The sequence below is a fragment of the Salvelinus fontinalis genome, chromosome 40 (genome assembly GCF_029448725.1).
Source record: "Salvelinus fontinalis isolate EN_2023a chromosome 40, ASM2944872v1, whole genome shotgun sequence".
Taxonomy (NCBI): Eukaryota; Metazoa; Chordata; class Actinopteri; order Salmoniformes; family Salmonidae; genus Salvelinus; species Salvelinus fontinalis.
In genome coordinates, this window is record NC_074704.1 from 6,219,597 (window position 1) to 6,242,490 (window position 22,894).

The 22,894-nt window shown below is 42.5% G+C and overlaps 1 protein-coding gene across 1 annotated transcript; it reads left to right on the forward strand.

Annotated features, from left to right (window-relative positions):
• The first annotated feature begins 531 nt into the window (after positions 1-531).
• LOC129839667 (GTPase IMAP family member 7-like) lies at positions 532-7,816 on the forward strand. Its single transcript, XM_055907215.1, has 3 exons — positions 532-616; positions 2,087-2,170; positions 6,118-7,816. The coding sequence occupies exons 2-3, from the start codon at positions 2,089-2,091 to the stop codon at positions 7,254-7,256; spliced, it is 1,221 nt and encodes a 406-aa protein (XP_055763190.1). The 5' UTR covers positions 532-616; positions 2,087-2,088; the 3' UTR covers positions 7,257-7,816.
• Positions 7,817-22,894: the final 15,078 nt, after the last annotated feature.

Genomic DNA, 22,894 nt, shown 5'->3' on the forward strand with positions numbered 1-22,894 from the left:
TTACTAAAACAATTACATTAGAAGACCTAGGCAACTATGAGCCTTAGTGCCAGTCTGTTTGTGGTATCATTAAATCTCCTTGTTACTCATCGTCATGGCTTGATAGTGATCAATGGAGTTGGAAAGAGAGCAAACTGATCTGGGACCAGGCTAGACAACTACAGTATGTAGTGATCAATGGAGTTGGAAAGAGAACAAACAGATCTGGGACCAGGCTAGACAACTACAGTATGTAGTGATCAATGGAGTTGGAAAGAGAACAAACTGATCTGGGACCAGGCTAGACAACTACATAGTTACATTTGAAAATGTTTTATTTGTTATTTTATTGTTAACTTTTTTCCCAGAAGAAGAGGTCTTTGTCCAACACATTTCATTTTACCCAGAGTTGTGGCTAATCCAAGGTTGAGTTGTCAGAGGAGGTTGATAATAATGACACCCAATCAGAATTCAGCCTCTGCCTGTCCTGAGGTGAATTATTTCTCTCATTGGCTAGAAATGACTAGTTACAGGTGAAACGAAACTTAACTCGGACTATAAGGTGCAGCACATAGCTTCAGCTCTCACTGTCACAACAGGGGACAACAAATAACAGATACGTGCAACTACACTAAAAGTGAGTATTCAACTACCTTACTAATGAAATGTACAACAATGTATTGTAATCACTGTAGCACAATATTGAGTAAACATTTTATTTATCCCAGGTTTGTTGACATTGATGCATACATAATCAATCGATGACATCACTAGACATGTCAAGACAATTCAATCAAAATAAACAAGTTTCTTGGAAAGTCAACAATCACATTCTTCTGTTTGTATTTATACATGTGGTTTAATATTTTAAAACAATGAAAGGAGAATAATGTTTTTCACTTTTATCTGAAGCATTAAATAGAAACCAGAGGGTCTAGGACAAGATAGTGTAGCACAGGTCTGGGTCTATGATATTTACCTAAGAGAGTTCAGGGCTGATTTCCTCATGTTGTTACAGTCTTAATGTTTTTCTCATAAAAATTGGTGGGCCAAATTAAACCACCTGCGGGCCAAATTCAGCCTGTGGGCCGCGAGTTGGGCAACCCTGCTATATATCTTATTGAAGTGGGCAAACCTTTAGTCAACACACCTTATAGCAGGTTGTTGCTGTGAGGGACTGACCTGTAGGTTTCTTGGTACTGAGTGACGGGTCATTATGCCACAGTGTACAGCAGGGGTGGGCATCTCCATTCATCTGGGGCCTGTTTGGAGACTTTGAGTGCATTCCTGACTGGCTACATTGATGATGCATGACAGATATTACAACGCCTGGATAGGTATTTTACATACCAGCCAGAGGAGGCTGGTGGGAGGAGCCATAGGAGGGATGGCTTATTGTAATGGCTGGAATGGAATACATTTAATGGTACCGACACATCAAACACATGGAAACAACGTGTTTGACACCGTTCCAGCCATTACAATGAGACCCTCCTCCTATATATTCTCCCACCAGCCTCCACTGATATCAGATATCCACATCATATGCTATAGCAATCTGGTGCCCGACAGCACTGTTGAACGATGTGGCATTCAACCAATGGTTGATGCAATGACACTCCTGTGCAGGGAACCAGGATCATACTTTAGCCCCAGCTAACACACCTGGCTCCAGTAATCAACTATAGATGGTCTTCAGGTTAGAATGTAATTAGTTGAATCAGGTGTTTTAGCTGTAGGGCTGGGGGAAAAGTGTGACACCAATCAGGCCCCAGAGAATTGGAGTTGCCCATCTCAGGTGTACAGGAACTGGTCCATCTGGTCCCAACACACTGCAGAATGTCAACTGTAGAATGATAAGCATGTTTAGAATGTCATTTGACACCCCCTATCTGAGTACATTATGTTCACCTGATATAGGTTACGTTGTTAGGGAATGTACTTTGTTTTACAACAGTTACACCACATAGCATCAATCTTCTTATGGTTCACATTGTTTTAAAGTGAAATAGCTGAGAAAAAATTCCAATTTAGTTTATGTGGACTTAGTTTTTGTCATGAGGTTATCGTCTGTTTCTGATTGTTTTTGATTGGCCGACTGTAAAAGCAATGGAACGAGGAAGAGGAGGGACTCTGAAGATTCTGTTCCTGTTGACACTCTGTCTGCAAGCCTTCACTGGTCAATGCCAAGGTACAGTACACAAACCCGCGCACACACACATGCAAGCACGTACACACACCAGGGCAATGCACAGACCTTTCAGGGGCAGGTGCTCAAAATTAAAATTAAAATTGCCTCTGTAGTGTACATTTTAAAGGTTATTTATTTCTGCAACAACACACTCAGTTCAGTGCCTCCTAAAGACATGATTGACATGGGGAAAAGAGGGCGGGCTATCAGCTGATCATTGATGTTGATGATTGATGTTAATCTGCTAGTTAGCTTTATTTATTTCACTGATTGTAATTTACCTTTGTTTTTTCTTACCCTCTCTGCTGCTCCTATTAGCCTATCAGACTGAATACAGATGATAATGTAGGCTAAATCAAGTGTTAAACAAATGTTAAGGTCTCTCAAGCTGGGCGTCTCCTTACAGGGCAGACTGGGAAACAAGCACAACCAGTAGACGGGGTGGGGGGCGTTGAACTTGACAACTTGCGAACAGTGGGTTCTGAACAACAATGGCAGACACATTTGTAAAATGGCGCCGGAAGGAATGGCAGCAGTTTTACGGGCGCCCAACCAATTGTGTTATTATGTGGGTTTTTTCGCAATATTTGTAAATTATTTTGTACATAATGTTTCTGCAACCATATCTTACGGCAGAAAAGAGCTTCTGGATATCACGATCACTCACCTCGGATTAGACAAAGATTTTTTCAACAACAAGCAGGACTCACACGATATTCTCCAAACACCCGGCAGGTCCGACATCCCATTTATTCGCAAGAGGAAGCGACGCATGTACAGAGGACAAAGGGCCGGATGCCTCGTCCGGACCCGCAGAAGGCAACTAGGAAAGCTGCCGTTACCGTCAATATTACTCGCCAACGTGCAATCATTGGACAATAAATTAGACGAGGTACGATCGCGAATATCCTACCAACGGGACATCAAAAACTGTAATATCCTGTGTTTCACGGAATCGTTGCTGCATGACGACATGGATATTCAGCGAGCGGGATACACGCTGCACCGGCAGGATAGAACAGCACACAGTAAGATGAGGGGGGGGGGGGTCTGTGCATATTTGTAAACAACAGCTGGTGCACGAAATCTAAGGAATTCTCTAGATTTTGCTCGCCTGAAGTAGAGTATATTGTGATAAATTGCAGGCCACACTACTTGCTTAGAGAGTTCTCAGCTATACTTTTCGCGGCTGTTCATTTACCACCACAAACAGATGCTGGCACTAAGACCGCACTCAGTCAGCTGTATAAGGAAATAAGCAAACAGGTAACCACTCACCCAGAGGCGGTGTTCCTAGTGGCCGGAGACTTTAATGCAGGGAAACTTAAATCAGTTCTACCAAATCTCTATCAACATGTTAAATGTGCAACCAGAGGGAAAAAATTCTAGATCATCTGTACTCCACACAGAGAGACGCGTACAAAGCTCTCACTCGCCCTCCATTTGGTAAATCTGACCACAACTCTATCCTCCTGATTCCTGCTTACAAGCAAAAATTTAAGCAGGAAGCACCAGTGACTCGGTCTAAAAAAGTGGTCAGATGAAGCAGATGCTAAACTACAGGACTGTTTTGCTATCACAGACTGGAAAATGTTCCGGGATCCTTCCGATGGCATTGAGGAGTACACCACATCAGTCACTGGCTTTATCAGTAAGTGTATTGAGGACTTCGTCCCCACAGTGACTGTACGTACATACCCCAACCAGAAGCCATGGATTACAGGCAACATTCACACTGAGCTAAAGGGTAGAGCTGCCGCATTCAAGGTGCAGGACTCTAACCCGGAAGCTTACAAGAAATCCCGCTATGCCCTGCGACGAACCATCAAACAGGCAAAGCGTCAATACAGGGCTAAGATTGAATCATAATCCACCGGCTCCAACGCTCGTCGGATGTGGCAGGGCTTGCAAACTATTACAGACTACAAAGGGAAGCACAGTCGCGACCTGCCCAGTGACACGAGCCTACCAGATGAGCTAAATCACTTCTATGCTCACTTCGAGGCAAGCAACACTGAGGCATGCATGAGAGCATCAGCTGTTCCGGACGACTGTGTGATCATGCTCTCCATAGCCGACGTGAGTAAGACCTTTAAACAGGTCAACATACACAAGGCTGCGAGGCCAGACGGAATCCTAGGACGTGTGCTCCGGGCATGTGCTGACCAACTGGCAGGTGTCTTCACTGACATTTTCAACTTGTCCCTGACTGAGTCTGTAATACCAACATGTTTCAAGCAGACCACCATAGTTCCTGTGCCCAAGAACACAAAGGCAGCCTGCCTAAATGACTACAGACCCGTAGCACTCACGTCCGTAGCCATGAAGTGCTTTGAAAGGCTGGTAATGGCTCACATCAACACCATTATCCCAGAGACCCTAGACCCACTCCAATTTGCATACCGCCCAAACAGATCCACAGATGACACAATCTCTGTTACACTCCACACTGCCCTTTCCCACCTGGACAAAAGGAACACCTATGTGAGAATGCTATTCATTGACTACAGCTCAGCGTTCAACACCATAGTACCCTCAAAGCTCATCACTAAGCTAAGGAACCTGGGACTAAACACCTCCCTCTGCAACTGGATCCTGGACTTCCTGACGGGCCAACCCCAGGTGGTGAGGGTAGGTCGCAACACACCTGTCACGCTGATCCTCAACACTGGAGCTCCCCAGGGGTGCATGCTCAGTCCCCTCCTGTACGCCCTGTTCACCCACGACTTCATGGCCAGGCACGACTCCAACACCATCATTAAGTTTACAGACGACACAACAGTGGTAGGCCTGATCACCGACAACAACGAGACAGCCTATAGGGAGGAGGTCAGAGACCTGGCCGGGTGGTGCCAGAATAAAAACCTATCCCTCAACGTAACCAAGACTAAGGAGATGATTGTGGACTACAGGAAAAGGAGCACCGAGCACGCCCCCATTCTCATCGACAGGGCTGTAGTGGAGCAGTTTGAGAGCTTCAAGTTCCTTGGTGTCCACATCACCAACAAACTACAATGATCCAAACACACCAAGACAGTTGTGAAGAGGGCACGACAAAGCCTATTCCCCCTCAGGAAACTAAAATGATTTGGCATGGGTTCTGAGATCCTCAAAAGGTTCTACAGCTGCAACATCGAGAGCATCCTGACCGGTTGCATCACTGCCTGGTACGGCAATTGCTCGGCCACCGACCGCAAGGCAATTCAGAGGGTAGTGCGTACGGCCCAGTACATCACTGGGGCAAAGCTGCCTGCCATCCAAGACCTCTACACCAGGCAGTGTCAGAGGAAGGTCCTAAAAATTGTCAAAGACCCCAGCCACCCCATTCATAGACTGTTCCCTCTACTACTGCATGGCAAGCGGTACCGGAGTGCCAAGTCTAGGACAAAAAGGCTTCTCAACAGTTTTTACCCCCAAGCCATAAGTCTCCTGAACAGGTAACCAAATGGTTACCAGGACTATTTACATTGTGTGCCCCCTCCCAACCCCTCTTTTACACTGCTGCTACTCTCTGTTTATCTTATATGCAAAGTCACTTTAACTATACATTCATGTACATACTCCCTCAATTGGCCCGACCAACCAGTGCTCGGACTATTTGCTTGGCTATCTGCATTGTGTCCCACCACCCGCCAACCCCTCTTTTTACGCTACTGCTACTCTCTGTTCATCATATATGCATAGTCACTTTAACCATACCTACATGTACATACTACCTCAATAAGTCTGACTAACCGGTGTCTGTATATAGCCTTGCTACTCTTATTTTCAAATGTCTTTTAACTGTTTTATTTCTTTACTTACCTACACACACACACACACATAGCTTTTTTCACACTAATGGTTAGAGCTTGTAAGTAAGCATTTCACTGTAATGTCTACACCAGTTTTTTTCGTCGCACGCGACAAATCAACTTTGATTTAATTTATCTTGTCTGTTTTCACAGATTCAGGGCATTCGTCTGACCTGAGGATTGTTCTGGTAGGGAAGACTGGATCAGGGAAGAGTGCAACAGGAAACACCATCCTGGGGAGAGAGGCGTTTAGAGCTGCCTTCACCGCTGAGTCTGTCACTGATCACTGTGAGAAACAGAGTGGAGTGGTGAATGGGAGGAAGATTGATGTCATCGACACCCCGGGGCTCTATAACATAAAACTGTCTGAAGAAGAGATGAAAAGTGAAATAGAAAAGGCCATCTACATGTCAGTTCCAGGACCCCATGCCTTCCTGCTGGTGGTCGGACTGGTGAGGTTCACAGAGGAGGAGAGGAACACTGTGAAGTTGATCCAGGAGTTGTTTGGAGAAGAAGCATCAAAGTACACAATCATTCTGTTCACCGGTGGAGACCAGCTGGAGGACGTATCAGTGGAGGACTTTGTGAATGACAGTCAGGAGCTTAAGAAACTCGTCAAGCTCTTTAAGGGAAGATATCATCTCTTCAATAATAAAAAGAAGAATGACAACACTCAGGTCCCAGAGCTGCTGAAGAAGATAGATGAGATGGTGATGAAGAATGGAGGAAAACACTACACCAACGAGATGTACCAGGAGGTCCAGAGGAAGATCGAAGAAGAGGAGGAGAGGAAGAGACAGGAAAATGAGAAGAGAGAGAGAAAGAGGAGACAGGAAGAGGAGAAGAGAGAACAGCAAGAGAGGGAGAAACTGGAGGGGGAGATCAGGAAACGTGAAGAGAAGGTGAGAGAGGAGGAGAGGAAGAAACAGGAGGAGAAGGAGAGAGAGGAGGTGGAGGAGATCAGGAAACAGGTAGAGAAGGTGAGAGAGGAGGAGAGGAAGAAACAGGAGGAAAAGGAGAGAGAGGAGGAGAGGAAGAAACAGGAGGAGATCAGGAAACAGGTAGACGAAGTGAGAGAGGAGGAAAGGAAGAACCAGGAGGAGAACAGGAAACAGGCAGACAAGGCGAGAGAGATAGAGAAGGCGAGAGAGAAGTCAAAGGACCTATGGGGAAAGGTTTTTGGATTGGCAGCAACTGTTGTCACAGCGGTGGTAGCAGGACCAGCAGCAATTCCAGTCAGAGCTGCTGTACTTGCAAATGAAGTAGCTGAACATTTAGACGATTCTGATTAAATGAGAAAGAGGAGGCAGTGTGAAGTACCACTCTCTTCCTCATCTTAATGTCAAGTAGTAGCAGTGGATTAATACTGTACAATGACAACCATCAGGGATTGTTCAACACTTTCTAATATGGCCAGTTATTTACCATGTTTATCATTCAGAGGCTCAGGGATAGTAACATACTGTAGGATGACATTTATAATTCAACAAAAACAAAGACAGAAATATCTAAAATCATGTTTCATTAACTCAGAGATAGATAATAAGTTAGAATGGGTAAAGACATTCTAGGTTTCTGGATATCTACAGTATTGCTGTATCTACCCTCCCTCCCTGGTCTGTGTTCTCTCTCTATCCTATCAGGAATTGTTCATCACTTTCTAATATGATCAGTTATATAACATGTTTATCATTCAGAGGCTCAGGGATAATAACATAGGAGGCTGTTCAGAAAAAATGTGTACTCCTTCTATCCTCCCTCCCTGGTCTGTGTTCTCCCTCCCTGGTCTGTGTTCTCCCTCCCTGGTCTGTATTCTCCCTCCCTGGTCTGTGTTCTCCCTCCCTGGTCTGTGTTCTCCCTCCCTGGTCTGTATTCTCCCTCCCTGGTCTGTGTTCTCCCTCCCTGGTCTGTGTTCTCCCTCCCTGGTCTGTGTTCTCCCTCTACCCTCCCTCTACTCTCCCTCCCTGGTCTGTGTTCTCCCTCCCTGGTCTGTGTTCTCCCTCCCTGGTCTGTGTTCTCCCTCCCTGGTCTGTGTTCTCCCTCCCTGTTCTGTTTTCCCTCCCTGGTCTGTGTTCTCCCTCCCTGGTCTGTGTACTCCCTCCCTGGTCTCCGTACTCCCTCCCTGGTGTGTGTTCTCCCTCCCTGATCTGTGTTCTCCCTCCCTGATCGGTGTTCTCCCTCCCTGCATTCATTTAAATGCATTTTGGGGTAGAAATGCCTTCTCGAACATGTGAACTTTCATGTGCCTTAATAAAAAACTTGTATGCCATCTGTAAATACGAATACAATTGTTAAATTACGAGCCTAGTTGGTTTAGCCAAAGAAAAGTTGGCAACCTTCCCGCTAGCCATGATTGGCTGAGATAATGAGTGGGCTGGACATGCCGAGAGATAAGTTTTGGATTGGTCTGCCATTTAGCTTGTTTCTGTCTATTTGAGCTGGTCAGTATGTCTAGGTAATCCTGTCTAACGCGTTTAAAAAACAAATGTATTGTGTATTAAAACTTCTTGACGCACGGATCCCTTTATCGGGATCATTTTCGTAAACAACCACTGAATTGCAGAGTGCCAAATTAATAGAAAATTGCAAAAAATATTTATATTCATGGAATCACAAGTGCAATATAGCAAAACACAGTTTAGCTTGTTGTTAATCCACCTGTTGTGTCAGATTTTGAAAATATGCTTTGCATCGAAAGTAATCCAAGCATTTGTGTGAGTTTATCAATCACTAGACAAAACATTAAGAACACCTAGCAGCAATGTATATTGGTCACAAAAGCCAGAAAAGCAATCAAATGAATCGCTTACCTTAGATGATCTTTGAATGTTTGCACTCACGAGACTCCCAGTTACACAATAAATGTTCCTTTTGTTCGATAAAGAATATTTTTATATAAAAAAACCTCCATTTGTTTGGCGTGTTATGTTCAGTATTCCACAGCCTTAGGCAGGTCATCAAGGCTTGACGAAAATTCCAAATAGTATCCGTAAAGTTCGTAGAAACATGTCAAACGTTTTTAATAATCAATCCTTAGGTTGTTTTTAACATCAATAATCGATAATATTTCAACCGGACTGTAAACTATTCAATACTGGAGAGAAAGAAAATGTCGAGCAACCAGTGTCGAGCCCATGAACTAATGTAAGGACATCCGTGTATCCACTGACGTGTTTTGATAAATCTCTCTCATTTTTCAGAATAAAAGCTTGAAACTATGTCTAAAGACTGTTCACACCCTGAGGAAGCCATTGGAAAAGGAATCTGGTTGATATCCCTTTAAGTGGACGAAAGGAAGAGAGTCACTTCCGGGTTGGATTTCCTCAGGTTTTCGCCTGCAAAATCAGTTCTGTTATACTCACAGACAATATTTTGACAGTTTTAGAAACTTTAGAGTGTTTTCTATCCTACTCTGTCAATTATATGCATATTCTAGTATCTGGACCTGAAAAATAGGCAGCTTACATTGGGAACGTTATTTTTCCAAACATAAAAATTCTGCCCCCTAGCTTCAAGAGGTTAAAACTGCATTAGTGTTGCTCTCCACTTTCTGGAGGACTGAGTTTTGAAATCAGTGGAATTCAAGTATGATAGCTAAGGAGATGGGGAAAACACCTGTCGCCGGATTAAATCTTCAAACTAAGGGCAACCATGGCATCCGACAGGAGATGCGTCCAACCATGAATGATGTATACTTGTAAAATTGTCTAGCTAGCTACATTTTCAGATATTACACGTTTCTAATTTTGACAGAAAGAGACATTTACTTGGCTAGCTATAGCCTAATGTTAGCTAGCTAACATTGAACCTGGTTGGTTAGCTACCTGCAGATTCATGTAGGGTAGTAACATCATGAGTTGTGATTATGGTTAATTGTTTACCCAGCTAGCTAATGGTAGCTGGCTGGCTCGCTAGCTAACGTTACGTATGACCTTATTATTCATATCTCAGAGCTATTTGCTTGGCTAGATATAGCCTAATGTTAACTAGCTAACATTGAACCTGTTTGGTTAGATATCTGCAGATTCATGCAGGGTAGTAACGTCATGAGTTGGGATTATGGTTCATTGTTTAGCTATCTACATGTCTTAACAAAAGACTCCACTATGGAAGTAAACATTTCGGGTGCATTCGTAAATTCAGTCTGGCAATCTACTCCGATTTCAGAGCACTCTAGTCTCAGTGTGCCAGAGAGAGCAATTTACGAACGCTCAACACCCATTGAATATGGCCGTTGTCAGTAAACGTCGGCAAATATGTTAAATTAAATTGTTGCCAGCAGCACAGTTACAGTCACCAACGCCCTCGATAATATAAAAACAGCCTAACCAGCTCTGCTGGGGTGGGTAAAATGGTCAGAGTGGGGTGTTCTCTCATTATGTGTCTGGAAGTAGCTAGCCAATGTTAGCCAGTTAGCTTGGGTGCTTGACTGCAGTTGTGAGGTCAGAATGTTCGGATCAACCCTACTCATCGCCTAGCGCGTCCGGTGTGCACTCTGAACTAGAAATGCTCTGAATTTATGAATGTACAGTCTGACAGCACAGTTGTAGTCACCACAGCTCAGAGATTTAACAATGCTCCTGTGAAAGGTTCTAACAATGAACAGAGCTTTTTAGGAAACCGGGCCCTGGTCTCTTTGACACAAGGCAATGAAGAGTGAGATGGATGTATAGACAAGCCAGGACACGTTGCTGCTGGTGATCAGACTGACAAAGTTCACAGACGAAGAGAGGAACACTGAAGTGGATCCAGGAGAACTTTGGAGAAGACGCCTCAAAATATACTATTCTAGAATTACTCTTAATTTAAAACCAATGGCTTGCGTTTTAATTTTTACTTTTCATGTTTGGTTTACAGATTCAGGGCAGCCTTCAAAATATACTATTCTATTATTCACTGGTGAAGATCATTTAAATGGTAATCAGTCAAAGTTTGTGGGAGAAAATTATGAGCTTCGGGATCTTATAAACATCTGTGGATTTAGAAATCACTCTCTCAACAACCAGACAAAAGATCGCTCTCAGGACACAGAGCTGCTGAGGAAGATAGAGGAGATGGTGGAGGAGAATGGAGCACAGTACTACACCAGTGAGATGATAGAGGAGATGGTGGAGGGGAATGGAGGACAGTACTACACCAGTGAGATGATAGAGGAGAGGGTGGAGGAGAATGGAGGACAGTACTACACCAGTGAGATGGTGGAGGAGATGGTGGAGGGGAATGGAGGACAGTACTACACCAGTGAGATGATAGAGAAGATGGTGGAGGGGAAGTTAGGACAGTACTACACCAGTGAGATGATAGAGGTGATGGTGGAGGAGAATGGAGGACAGTACTACACCCGTGAGATGATAGAGGAGATGGTGGAGGGGAATGGAGAACAGTACTACACCAGTGAGATGATAGAGGAGATGGTGGAGGAGAATGGAGGACAGTACTACACCAGTGAGATGATAGAGGAGATGGTGGAGGGGAAGTTAGGACAGTACTACACCAGTGAGATGATAGAGGTGATGGTGGAGGAGAATGGAGGACAGTACTACACAAGTGAGATGATAGAGGAGATGGTGGAGGACAATAATACACCAGTGAGATGATAGAGGAGATGGTGGAGGAGAAGTTAGGACAGACTACACCAGTGAGATGATAGAGGATATGTTTTAGGGGAATGGAGGACAGTACTACACCAGTGAGATGATAGAGGAGATGGTGGAGGAGAATGGAGGACAGTACTACACCAGTGAGATGGTGGAGGAGATGGTGGAGGGGAATGGAGGACAGTAAAACACCAGTGAGATGATAGAGGATATGGTGGAGGGGAATGGAGGACAGTACTACACCAGTGAGATGATAGAGGAGATGGTGGAGGGGAAGCTAGGACAGTACAACACCAGTGAGATGATAGAGGTGATGGTGGAGGGGAATGGAGGACAGTACTACACCAGTGAGATGATAGAGGAGATGGTGGAGGAGAATGGATGACAGTACTACACCAGTGAGATGATCAAGGTGATGGTGGAGGGGAATGGAGGACAGTACTACACCAGTGAGATGATAGAGGAGATGGTGGAGGGGAATGGAGGACAGTACTACACAAGTGAGATGATAGAGGAGATGGTGGAGGAGAATGGAGGACAGTAATACACCAGTGGGATGTATCAGGAAGCTCTGAGAGCCCAAGAACAGACAGACAGTTGGAGAAAGATTGAAAAGTTATGGAAAGCCATAGCAAAGGCAGGAACTTGTTTTTTAATTGCTGGAACAGCAGAGCTTGTGTCACCAATTGAGTTGCCGACAACATCAGTAGCGATTATAATTAGTTTTGGTAGCAGGATGCATTTAACTGATTGTAACCACAGCCAATGACTTGTTATAGGGAGGGGAAAGCAACTAAAGATTCCTTTTCTGAAAATATCTACAAACAAACAGTAGTGTAAAGTTCTCTGTCACTTGTTTAGGTCAGACTGTCTTTTGTTTTTGCACATAATTTTTTTGAAGGAAAAACATTTATGAAAATATATGCATTGTGAAGAGTTATTAATAAATACTATAAAACAACTGAACTCATTATTGTTCTTTGGCTCTTTTTCTGATTTGGTCTGATGGGTCCCTCTAGTGGTGACCTTGAACACAACACTCTGGTCTGATGGGTCCCTCTAGTGGTGACCTTGAACACAACACTCTGGTCTGATGGGTCCCTCTAGTGGTGACCTTGAACACAACACTCTCTGGTCTGATGGGTCCCTCTAGTGGTGACCTTGAACACAACACTCTGGTCTGATGGGTCCCTCTAGTGGAGACCTTGAACACAACACTCTCTGGTCTGATGGGTCCCTCTATTGGAGACCTTGAACACAACACTCTCTGGTCTGATGGGTCCCTCTATTGGAGACCTTGAACACAACACTCTCTGGTCTGATGGGTCCCTCTAGTGGTGACCTTGAACACAACACTCTGGTCTGATGGGTCCCTCTAGTGGTGACCTTGAACACAACACTCTCTGGTCTGATGGGTCCCTCTAGTGGTTACCTTGAACACAACACTCTCTGGTCTGATGGGTCCCTCTAGTGGTGACCTTGAACACAACACTCTCTGGTCTGATGGGTCCCTCTAGTGGTGACATTGAACACAACACTCTCTGGTCTGATGGGTCCTTCTAGTGGTGACCTTAAACACAACACTCTCTGGTCTGATGGGTCCCTCTAGTGGTGACCTTGAACACAACACTCTCTGGTCTGATGGGTCCCTCTAGTGGTGACCTTGAACACAACACTCTCTGGTCTGATGGGTCCCTCTAGTGGTGACCTTGAACACAACACTCTCTGGTCTGATGGGTCCCTCTAGTGGTGACCTTGAACACAACACTTCAGTCTGATGGGTCCCTCTAGTGGTGACCTTGAACACAACACTCTCTGGTCTGATGGGTCCCTCTAGTGGTGACCTTGAACACAACACTAAATAAGAAAGCCAGTGTTTCTCAACCTTTGTCGGTTACTGTACCACCAAGTACATTCTGCTCAGCCCGGGTTAATGCTGAAGAACCCGGTCATGTGATTTTACCAGTAAGCCTCATGAGTCTTCTCAAGTACTCTCTTTGGAAAGGCCAAGTACCTCCAGGGGTCCATACCAGCCCCGGTTGATATCTACTGGTGGAGGTCTACTATAGGGACAGAGTCCTGGTTGAGAACCACTGGTGTAGATCTACTGTAGGGACAGAGTCCTGGTTGATATCCACTGGTGGAGACCTACTATAGGGACAGAGTCCTGGTTGATAACTACTGGTGTAGGTGTACTGTAGGGACAGAGTCCTGGTTGATATCTACTGGTGGAGGTCTACTGTAGGGACAGAGTCCTGGTTGATATCCACTGGTGTAGGTCTACTGTAGGGACAGAGTCCTGGTTGATATCCACTGGTGGAGACCTACTATAGGGACAGAGTCCTGGTTGATAACTACTGGTGTAGGTGTACTGTAGGGACAGAGTCCTGGTTGATATCTACTGGTGGAGACCTACTATAGGGACAGAGTCCTGGTTGATAACTACTGGTGTAGGTCTACTGTAGGGACAGAGTCCTGGTTGATATCCACTGGTGTAGGTCTACTGTAGGGACAGAGTCCTTGTTGATATCCACTGGTGTAGGTGTACTGTAGGGACAGAGTCCTGGTTGATATCTACTGGTGGAGGTCTACTATAGGGACAGAGTCCTGGTTGATATCCACTGGTGGAGGTCTACTATAGGGACAGAGTCCTGGTTGAGAACCACTGGTGTAGGTCTACTGTAGAGACAGAGTCCTGGTTGATATCCACTGGTGTAGGTCTACTGTAGGGACAGAGTCCTGGTTGATATCCACTGGTGTAGGTCTACTGTAGGGACAGAGTCCTGGTTGATATCCACTGGTGGAGGTCTACTGTAGGTACAGAGTCCTGGTTGATATCTACTGGTGTAGGTCTACTGTAGGGACAGAGTCCTGGTTGATATCCACTGGTGGAGGTCTACTGTAGGGACAGAGTCCTGGTTGATATCTACTGGTGGAGGTCTACTGTAGGGACAGAGTCCTGGTTGATATCCACTGGTGTAGGTCCACTGTAGGGACTTAGGTAGAGAGTCAGGTAGAGACTGAGTTAACCTAACACAGCTGGAGTAAAATAGATGCCCGAGGTGCGTCCCAAAAAGTTTATTTCAGACCCTGCTGAGAGTGCCACTGAGCAGTAGTTGGAAAAGAGTACAAACAGATCTTTGACCAGGCTAGGCAACTTTATACTTACATTTCCTAAAGCATTTTTATTCTATTCAACCTTTCCCCCTCAAGATGGTGTCTGTGTGTGACACATGTCATTTTACTCAGAGCTGTGGGCTCTGAGTTTCTGGGCAGACAGCCAATGTTGAGTTGTCAGGAGGAGCTTGATAATAGCAACACCCAATCAGAACGAATTTCATTTCATCAGAGATGTGGTCTACCTTCTGATTCTGGACAGACAGACAGGGTTTATTTGTCAGGAGGAGGTTAATATACAGCGACACCCAATCAGAATTCACCCTCTGCCTGTCCTGCGAGCCCTGAGTCAAATTGCTGAGTAGAAAATTCTAATTAAGTGACAAACGAGTGTTATTGGCACGGTGTTAGGGGTGTTAGGTGTTGCAAACGGTGCCACTGCTGTTGCAAACCGTGCCTATATATCCAAGCACCGGCTTCGAGGGAATTATCACTTTTCTAAAACGTCTTACCAACATATTCACATTTTGATTCATATATTTTCATTTAAAAACTTTATTTTGATTCATTTATTCATACTTTTTCATCCTTTCACAAGATATACAGTAAGTAAGGTCAAGGACAGGCCCATTTACAGCAGACTGCATCATAAAACTGTTGCAACTGATCAAGCCCCATTACTACTTATAACAAGCTCTGTTTAGTTTAATTCTAAATCTACAGCTTGGTCTATACATATACAGTGTGAGTATTTTTTACATTATGTGAATATATACATTTAGGATACAATATTAGTACTATCAACATTTACAGATAGACTTTCAGTGTTTCAGAGAATACCAAAACCTTGTTACAGAGAATGTATCAACATTATATAGTAGATTTCTAAATAAAGTCCACATTTTATTGTCAATTACTGGAAGGATGCATACTTTGCAGTGGAATCTGAAAAGTTTACTTTGGCAATTCCCCCTGTCTAACGCCAACTTCACGTCATGTTGGGAACTCAGACATTTCCCACTTGCTAACCTAGGTGGAAGAGTTGGAGTTTCCCACTTGGGAGGTATCAGAATCAACCAATACAAAGCTCTATTCAAATATCTTAATTTTAAGTTTAATTTTATAAGGTTCATTTTAACTCAGCGGTCCCGAACTTCCAACATGATGTGAATACATCATGGGGTCATGTGTTTTGGTTGATTATGTCACATGACCTGGATATTAACCTTTACTTAAATATGTTTCATCAAACTGTCCCCTTTTTCTTTATGTCAGATGGTCCAACACCACCTTCAGACAATTCCTTAAAGTTTTGGGTCTAATTCTTATTTCCGGAAAAGGCTTTAAATAAAAAGTTAAAATCCAGGTCATGTGACATGATCAACCAAAACACAGGGCACTACCATGTCACCAGAGGGCAGTGTTGTAGTCGAGACAGTCGGGCGTATCCTTCCACAGGAATATAACAGACACTCTGATGAGCAAATTACATTTTAGGCAGGATTTCCCAGCATCCAATGGCGATAGATATGTAACCGGACACAGTAACGTGAGACGTACCCAGCTAATCTCATGCTATTTTCAACATTTTGATATGAAGCTGATATACAGTACCAGTCAAAAGTTTGGACACACCTAGTCATTCAAGGGTTTTTCTTTATTTTAATATTTTTTAATATTTTTTAAATTGTTTTAATTTTTGCCTACTTCCCTCTATAGCGTCCTAACAGTTTGGCCTGCACAAAAAAATATATATCTGAAAAGCCTTAATGCTTTCTGCAAGAATCTGATCTGTCTCTATGTGATAGTGAACAGATTAAGCTGGAACAAGGGAGTGATGATGTTAAACTCACTTTTACTTCACAGTTTAGAGGAATGTCAATCTGGATAAGGGAAAGGTGTCCCATTTCAATTGAACGGTGTTGTAAGGAGTTTTCTCTTCTGTCTTTCTTGTTGGACTACATTCATTCCAGTGTTGGTTCGCTGGAGAAGTTAAAGTATTTCTTCCTGTCTGACTATAGTATGAATCTATTCAGTGCCAAGAGATGTATTGTCTTCATGGGCCCCACCTATGTAACTAGTACATTATGGGCCCCACCTATGTAACTAGTACATTAAGGGCCCCACCTATGTAACTAGTGCATTACGGGCCCCACCTATGTAACTAGTGCATTACGGGCCGCAGAATGCAGAATGCAAATTATGTCATACAGAAAACGTCCCTGTGGACGGAGCCGACATGACGGCTGGTAACACAAAGGAAAGGGGGTTGGTCCAATGGTCCACAACCAGGACAACCCACGGTCATTTTTATGTTGGTTTGCAACTTGCAGGTTAATCGCAAGATTGAACCCAACATGAGGGGAATCTCATGACGTTACCCAAAGGCTAAGGTTTATGACCCCTCAATAAATACCTTTCTCCCTTTCCTCTCTTGACTCTACTGAAGGACTCTTGAAAAGCCTTTGTTAAACATAGAGAGTCGGGGAACATCAAAAGGTGGGGGGAAAGGAACCATATTTCGGTAATCCAACCAGTTGAAAATATACGTTGGTACTTAATGAATATGATGTCAGTTCGGTTGTCATTTCAGACATTCTTATTAATGATAGGATGACAAACTGTATCGTGGAAAGTCTACACATTATAGTTATCAAATTCACATGGAATTGTTGTGCAATTTAAATGTTTAAATATGAAACTATTTGTGATAAGATTAATTGTAATTTTCCCTTCCAAATTATAGAATTGGGTTTTCATAAGGTTAGAGATCTTCTCAATCAGTGGTCCGCCCCTGTGAAGAGACATTGGTTATAAACTATGAAACACACCCTTTTCTCCCTCCACTATATAAGCCCTTGACGAAAATGTAACCTCCTGTTCCGAGAACGCGAGTCCTGCAGGCTCTGCGTTAAAAGGGCGAATAACTTGCTGTCCCGGGTACATTAGGGCGATGGTCCGATGTCAGAAGGATTCAGATAATAAGCTGTTCCAAGTACGCGAGGCCTTCAGCCTTTCCGAGGACGTGAGGATGACGGTTCCACGTTTACCTGTCTGGGAACCCCTCGCCAACAGTCAGTGAAATTGCAGGGCACGAAATTCAAAACAACAGAAATCTCATAATTCAAATTTCTCAAACATACAAGTATTATACACCTTTTTAAAGATAAACTTCTCGTTAATCCAACCACAGTGTCCGATTTCAAAAAGGGTTTTCGGCAAAAGCACAACATATCATTATGTTAGGTCAGCAACTAGTCACAGAAAGCATACAGCCATTTTCCAACCAAAGAGAGGAGTCACAAAAAGCAGAAATAGAGATAAAATGAATCAATAACCTTTGATATTCTTCATCAGATGACACTCCCGGGACAACATGTTACACAATACATGTATGTTTTGTTCGATCAAGTTCATATTTATATCCAAAAACCTCAGTTTACACTTGGCACGTTATGTTCAGTAAGGCTTTGCCTCCAAAACATCCGGTTAATTTGCACAGAGCCACATCAATTTACAGAAATACTCATCATATACTTTGATTAAAGATACAATTGTTTTACATAGAATTAAAGATACACTTCTTTCTAATGCAAACTCTTTGTCAGATTTCAAAAAAGCTTTCAGGCGAAAGCACATTATTCAATATTCTGAGTACAGCGATCAGCCATCAAAGCAAGCTATACAGTTACCAGCCAAGTTGTGGAGTCAACAAAAGTCATAAATTGCATTATAAATCTTCTCTTACCTTTGCTGATCTTCGTCGGAATGCACTCGCAAGACTCCCAGTTCCACAAGAAATGTTTGTTTTGTTCGATAAAGTCCATCGATAAAGTCCAAATAACTCTGTTTTGTTCGCGCGTTTAGTACACAAATCCAAAAGCACAAAGCGCGTTACCATTATCTAGACGAAAAGTCAAAAAGCTCCATTACAGTTAGTAAAAACATGTCAAAAGATGTTTTCAATCAATCCTTAGGGTCTTTTTATCATAAATATGTAATAATATTTCAACTGGACAATAGCGTTTCCATTACAGAGGAAAAGGAACGACCGGCGCGCCCACTTGCCCTAGAGGTAAACATCCCATTGTCCTCGGGCGAACCACCTAATGAAACTGGTCTTATTCGACTCCCTTTCTCAATAGAAGTCTGGAAACAACTTCTAAAGACTGTTGACATCTGCTGGAAGCCTTGGGAAGTGCAATTTGACCCCACAGACACTGAATATTCGATAGAGGTTGAAATGAAAACTACAAAACTACAATTTCCCCACTTCCTGGTTGGATTTTTCTCAGGTTTTCGCCTGCTATATGAGTTCTGTTATACTCACAGACATTATTTTAACAGTTTTGGAAACTTTGGAGTGTTTTCTATCCAAATCTACACATTATATGCATATCATAGCTTCTGGGCCTGAGCAACAGGCAGTTTACTATGGGCACGCTTTTCATCCAAACTTCCCAATGCTGCCCCCTATCCCAAAGAAGTTAACTTTGTTGTCGTAGCTCTGCAGGTATATCCCTCTCAACTGAACACAACCAAGGAAGACAAAGCCGAAAATGACAGTCAACGGCAAGCAAGGTAAAAGCCAGAACTAAAATACTTGTTTTATAATGCTGTTTATTCTGTAATATGACATGTGATAGGAGAACGAAATATAAAATGTGTTATTCTATTTTGGACATTATTTCAACACCAATCAATTGAATTTGATCAAATTTAAATAACTTTTGAGTTGTCATTATGCGTCACCCCAAAGAACGATTATAGCCAACATCTTTTGAATTTATTTAATCTTGGTAATTGTGAATTATCTGGTCCTCAAATGCATTGAAACTTAAGATTTTTTGTCAGGGCAAATAATTAAGTTTTGTCATTGCAATATAATGACCCTGATTTGTAATTTTGTTTAAGTTTAAGATTGTACAGCAAATGAAAAAATAGCCCAAGGTGTCACGTTCGTCATTGGAATGAGACCAAAGCACAGCGTGGAAAGTGTTCATGATTTAATTCTCTTTAAAACACTCAAACAAAATGACAAAAAGAGAAAACGAAAACGCACAGTTCCGTCAGGGAAACAACCTAAACAGAAAACAACACCCCACAAAACCCAAACGGAAAATGACAACTTATATATGATCCCCAATCAGAGACAACGATAGACAGCTGCCTCTGATTGGGAACCACACTCGGCAAAACAACAAAGAAATAGAAACATAGATTTTCCCACCCGAGTCACACCCTGACCTAACCAAACATAGAGAATAAATAAGCATCTCTAAGGTCAGGGCGTGACACAAGTAAATATTTTAAATCCTTTGTTAACTTACCAAAGACAAAAAACAATGAGAGAGGTATATCTGGTTTGTGCAGGCATAACCACAGTCACAAGGCTTCGGAACATTACCAGTTAGCATAGACCATAGTCACAAGGTTTTGGAGCATTACCAGTAAGCATACATCACAGTCACAAGGCTTTGGGGCATTACTAGTTAGCATAAATCACAGTCACAAGGCTTTGGAGCATTACCAGTTAGCAAAAATCACAGTCACAAGGCTTTGGAGCATTACCAGTTAGCATAAATCACAGTCACAAGGCTTTGGAGCATTACCAGTTAGCATACATCACAGTCACAAGGCTTTGGAGCATTACCAGTTAGCATAGATCACAGACATTTACACTGTTGTTGGCTATTGTCCCATCAGTGATTCAGCTGTAATCTGCAACAGGGAAAACAGCGCCACTGTTCGGCCCAGGACATTTGGTATTGATTTTGTTGTTGTTGATGTAACGTGTCGTGGAAATACTAATCAATAATAAGGAGACAAGGTCAATCACCAATCAGGATATTACTTTATTCAAAACGTATTAATAACATCGATTAATTATTGCAATAATGAAGCTGGTCGATGAACCACCCCAAGATGATTCGTTGAGAGCCCAACGAGCAGATTTGAGCCACATGATTTTATATCAAATTACATCCTCCTGAATGTTCATGACTAACAACAGATGTACGTAATGTGTCACAAGGTTAGGATTTGTATGAAAGATACTAATAATTCACAGCAGACAGTATCTGCTGTAAAGACTGTTCTCATCGTGTAGAAACCAGGGTCTGGCCCCCAAAACAAGCTTCTCCTCATCATTATCCATACCGGAGCCATCTCCACCCTGGTACCTTCCGGCAAACAAACATCAACTCATGCCATGGAATGCGGTCTTTATGTTTTTATCACCAAAGGCATCGTAAATCCACTGTCAGCATTAAGCCCCAGAGGCCCAATTCAGAAGACCACACACAGATGAGAGAGTTCTAAGAACCCTGTTCTACTCCATAAAACAACCATTTGATGCATTAACTGTATTATAAAGGCAACCAGAATAAAGGAGCATCCAGCATCGTGTTACTAAAACATTGCAGTACACACTCTGCTGTTCTATAATGGGGAATTCTTTGGGTCCGTTGTTTGAAGTAACTTCTTTGTTTTTGTAATAGCGCAAACGGACGTGGCAGTATTACCATTACGGATTCCAGCATTATAGCGAAAGACAATAGATCATATGACTTTGGTGATAATGGGTTGAATCCTAATTTCCACTTGGATCAAATTTTCTCATCGTGTTGTATTGATGTCGAATGGACACTTTAATTTACTTAGAAGTGGAAGTTAAGATTCACCCCTCAAATGTGACGATATCTGTAGAATTATCTGTCCAAACTAAATGCACTAATATCATTCATGTAATAATGTCTTTAAAATTTCTAGTTGACTAATTTGTCTTCATAAGAACACTACGTCTGATAGCAGTATTGTTATTATTATCACGATTTAACACATCATTCTTTTTATGTGTAATTGCTCTGTTCCTAATGTACATACTGTATGTAGATTAGGTTTAAATGATTTTGTCTATATAACCCCAGCAGAAATCAGCTCTTTATTTAATAACTGACTTTCATTTATCTGCATGTATTAAAAGAAGAAGAAGGCGTATTAATAACTTCTTGTCAATAGGGGGGGGCGCTATTTTCACTTTGGAAAAAATCGTGCCCAATTTAAACGGCCTCGTACTCTGTTCTAGATCATACAATATGCATATTATTGTTACTATTGGATAGAAAACACTCTCAAGTTTCTAAAACTGTTTGAATTATATCTGTGAGTAAAACAGAACTCATTTGGCAGCAAACTTCCAGACAGGAAGTGAAAATTCTGAAAATGGGGCTCTGTTTCAGGGCCTGCCTATTCAACTGGCTTATACTTATCGATATACATGCACTTCATACGCCTTCCACTAGATGTCAACAGGCAGTGGAAGGTGGAATGGGGTGTCTATCTTGATCTGAGGTCGAACAAGAGCTTTTGGAGTGGTAGGTCAGGAATTTCCTTTCTCTACCAAGACGCGCGAAGCACCTCCATATTATCTTCTGATAAGCGTTCGGTAAACACGGCTAATATCTCCGGCTCTGATTTTATTTGATACATATGATAATAACATCGTAAAGTATGTTTTTTCAACCGAGTTTTATCAGATTATTCAACGTTTATTGGGACTTTTGGAGTTTTCCGTTCTTTGCGTCGAGAGAAAATGGGAACGTCATCAACATTGGCTAGCATTGTGGCGCGAATTCGACAGGAGAAAAGGACATTCTAAAACCAAACAACGACTTATTCTGGACCAAGGACTCCTTGTACAAGATTCTGATGGAAGCTCAGCAAAAGTAAGAACAATTTATGATGTTATTTCCTATTTCTGTGGAAAATGCTATTTCTATTCTCCGCCGTTTTGGCGGGCACTGTCTCGCAATAACGCAAGCTGTTTGTTATGGTAAAATTATTTTAAAAAATCTAACACGGCGGTTGCATTAAGAACCAGTGTATCTTTCATTTGCTGTACAACATGTATTTTTTAGTAAAGTTTATGATGAGTTCTTTGGTCAGATTAGGTGAGTGTCCAAAATAGCTCCTGACATTCTGGGGAAATGTTGCTACATTTTCACAATGTATAACCACGGTTTGCAGCTCTAAATATGCACATTTTCGAACAAAACATAAGTGTTTTGTATAACCTGATGTTATAAGACTGTCATCTGATGAAGTTGTTCAAGGTTAGTGATTCATTTTATATCTTTTGCTGGTTTTTGCGAATGCTATCTATGCGGTGAATAAATGCGTTTGTGTGGTTGGCTATTGTGGTAAGCTAATATAAT

Excerpts from the sequence above, each read along its gene's own strand:
- LOC129839667 (XM_055907215.1), top strand. The coding sequence starts at position 2,089 with ATGGAACGAGGAAGAGGAGGGACTCTGAAGATTCTGTTCCTGTTGACA. Across the intron at positions 2,171-6,117 it reads CTTCACTGGTCAATGCCAAG|ATTCAGGGCATTCGTCTGAC; the intron begins GTACAGTACACA and ends CTGTTTTCACAG.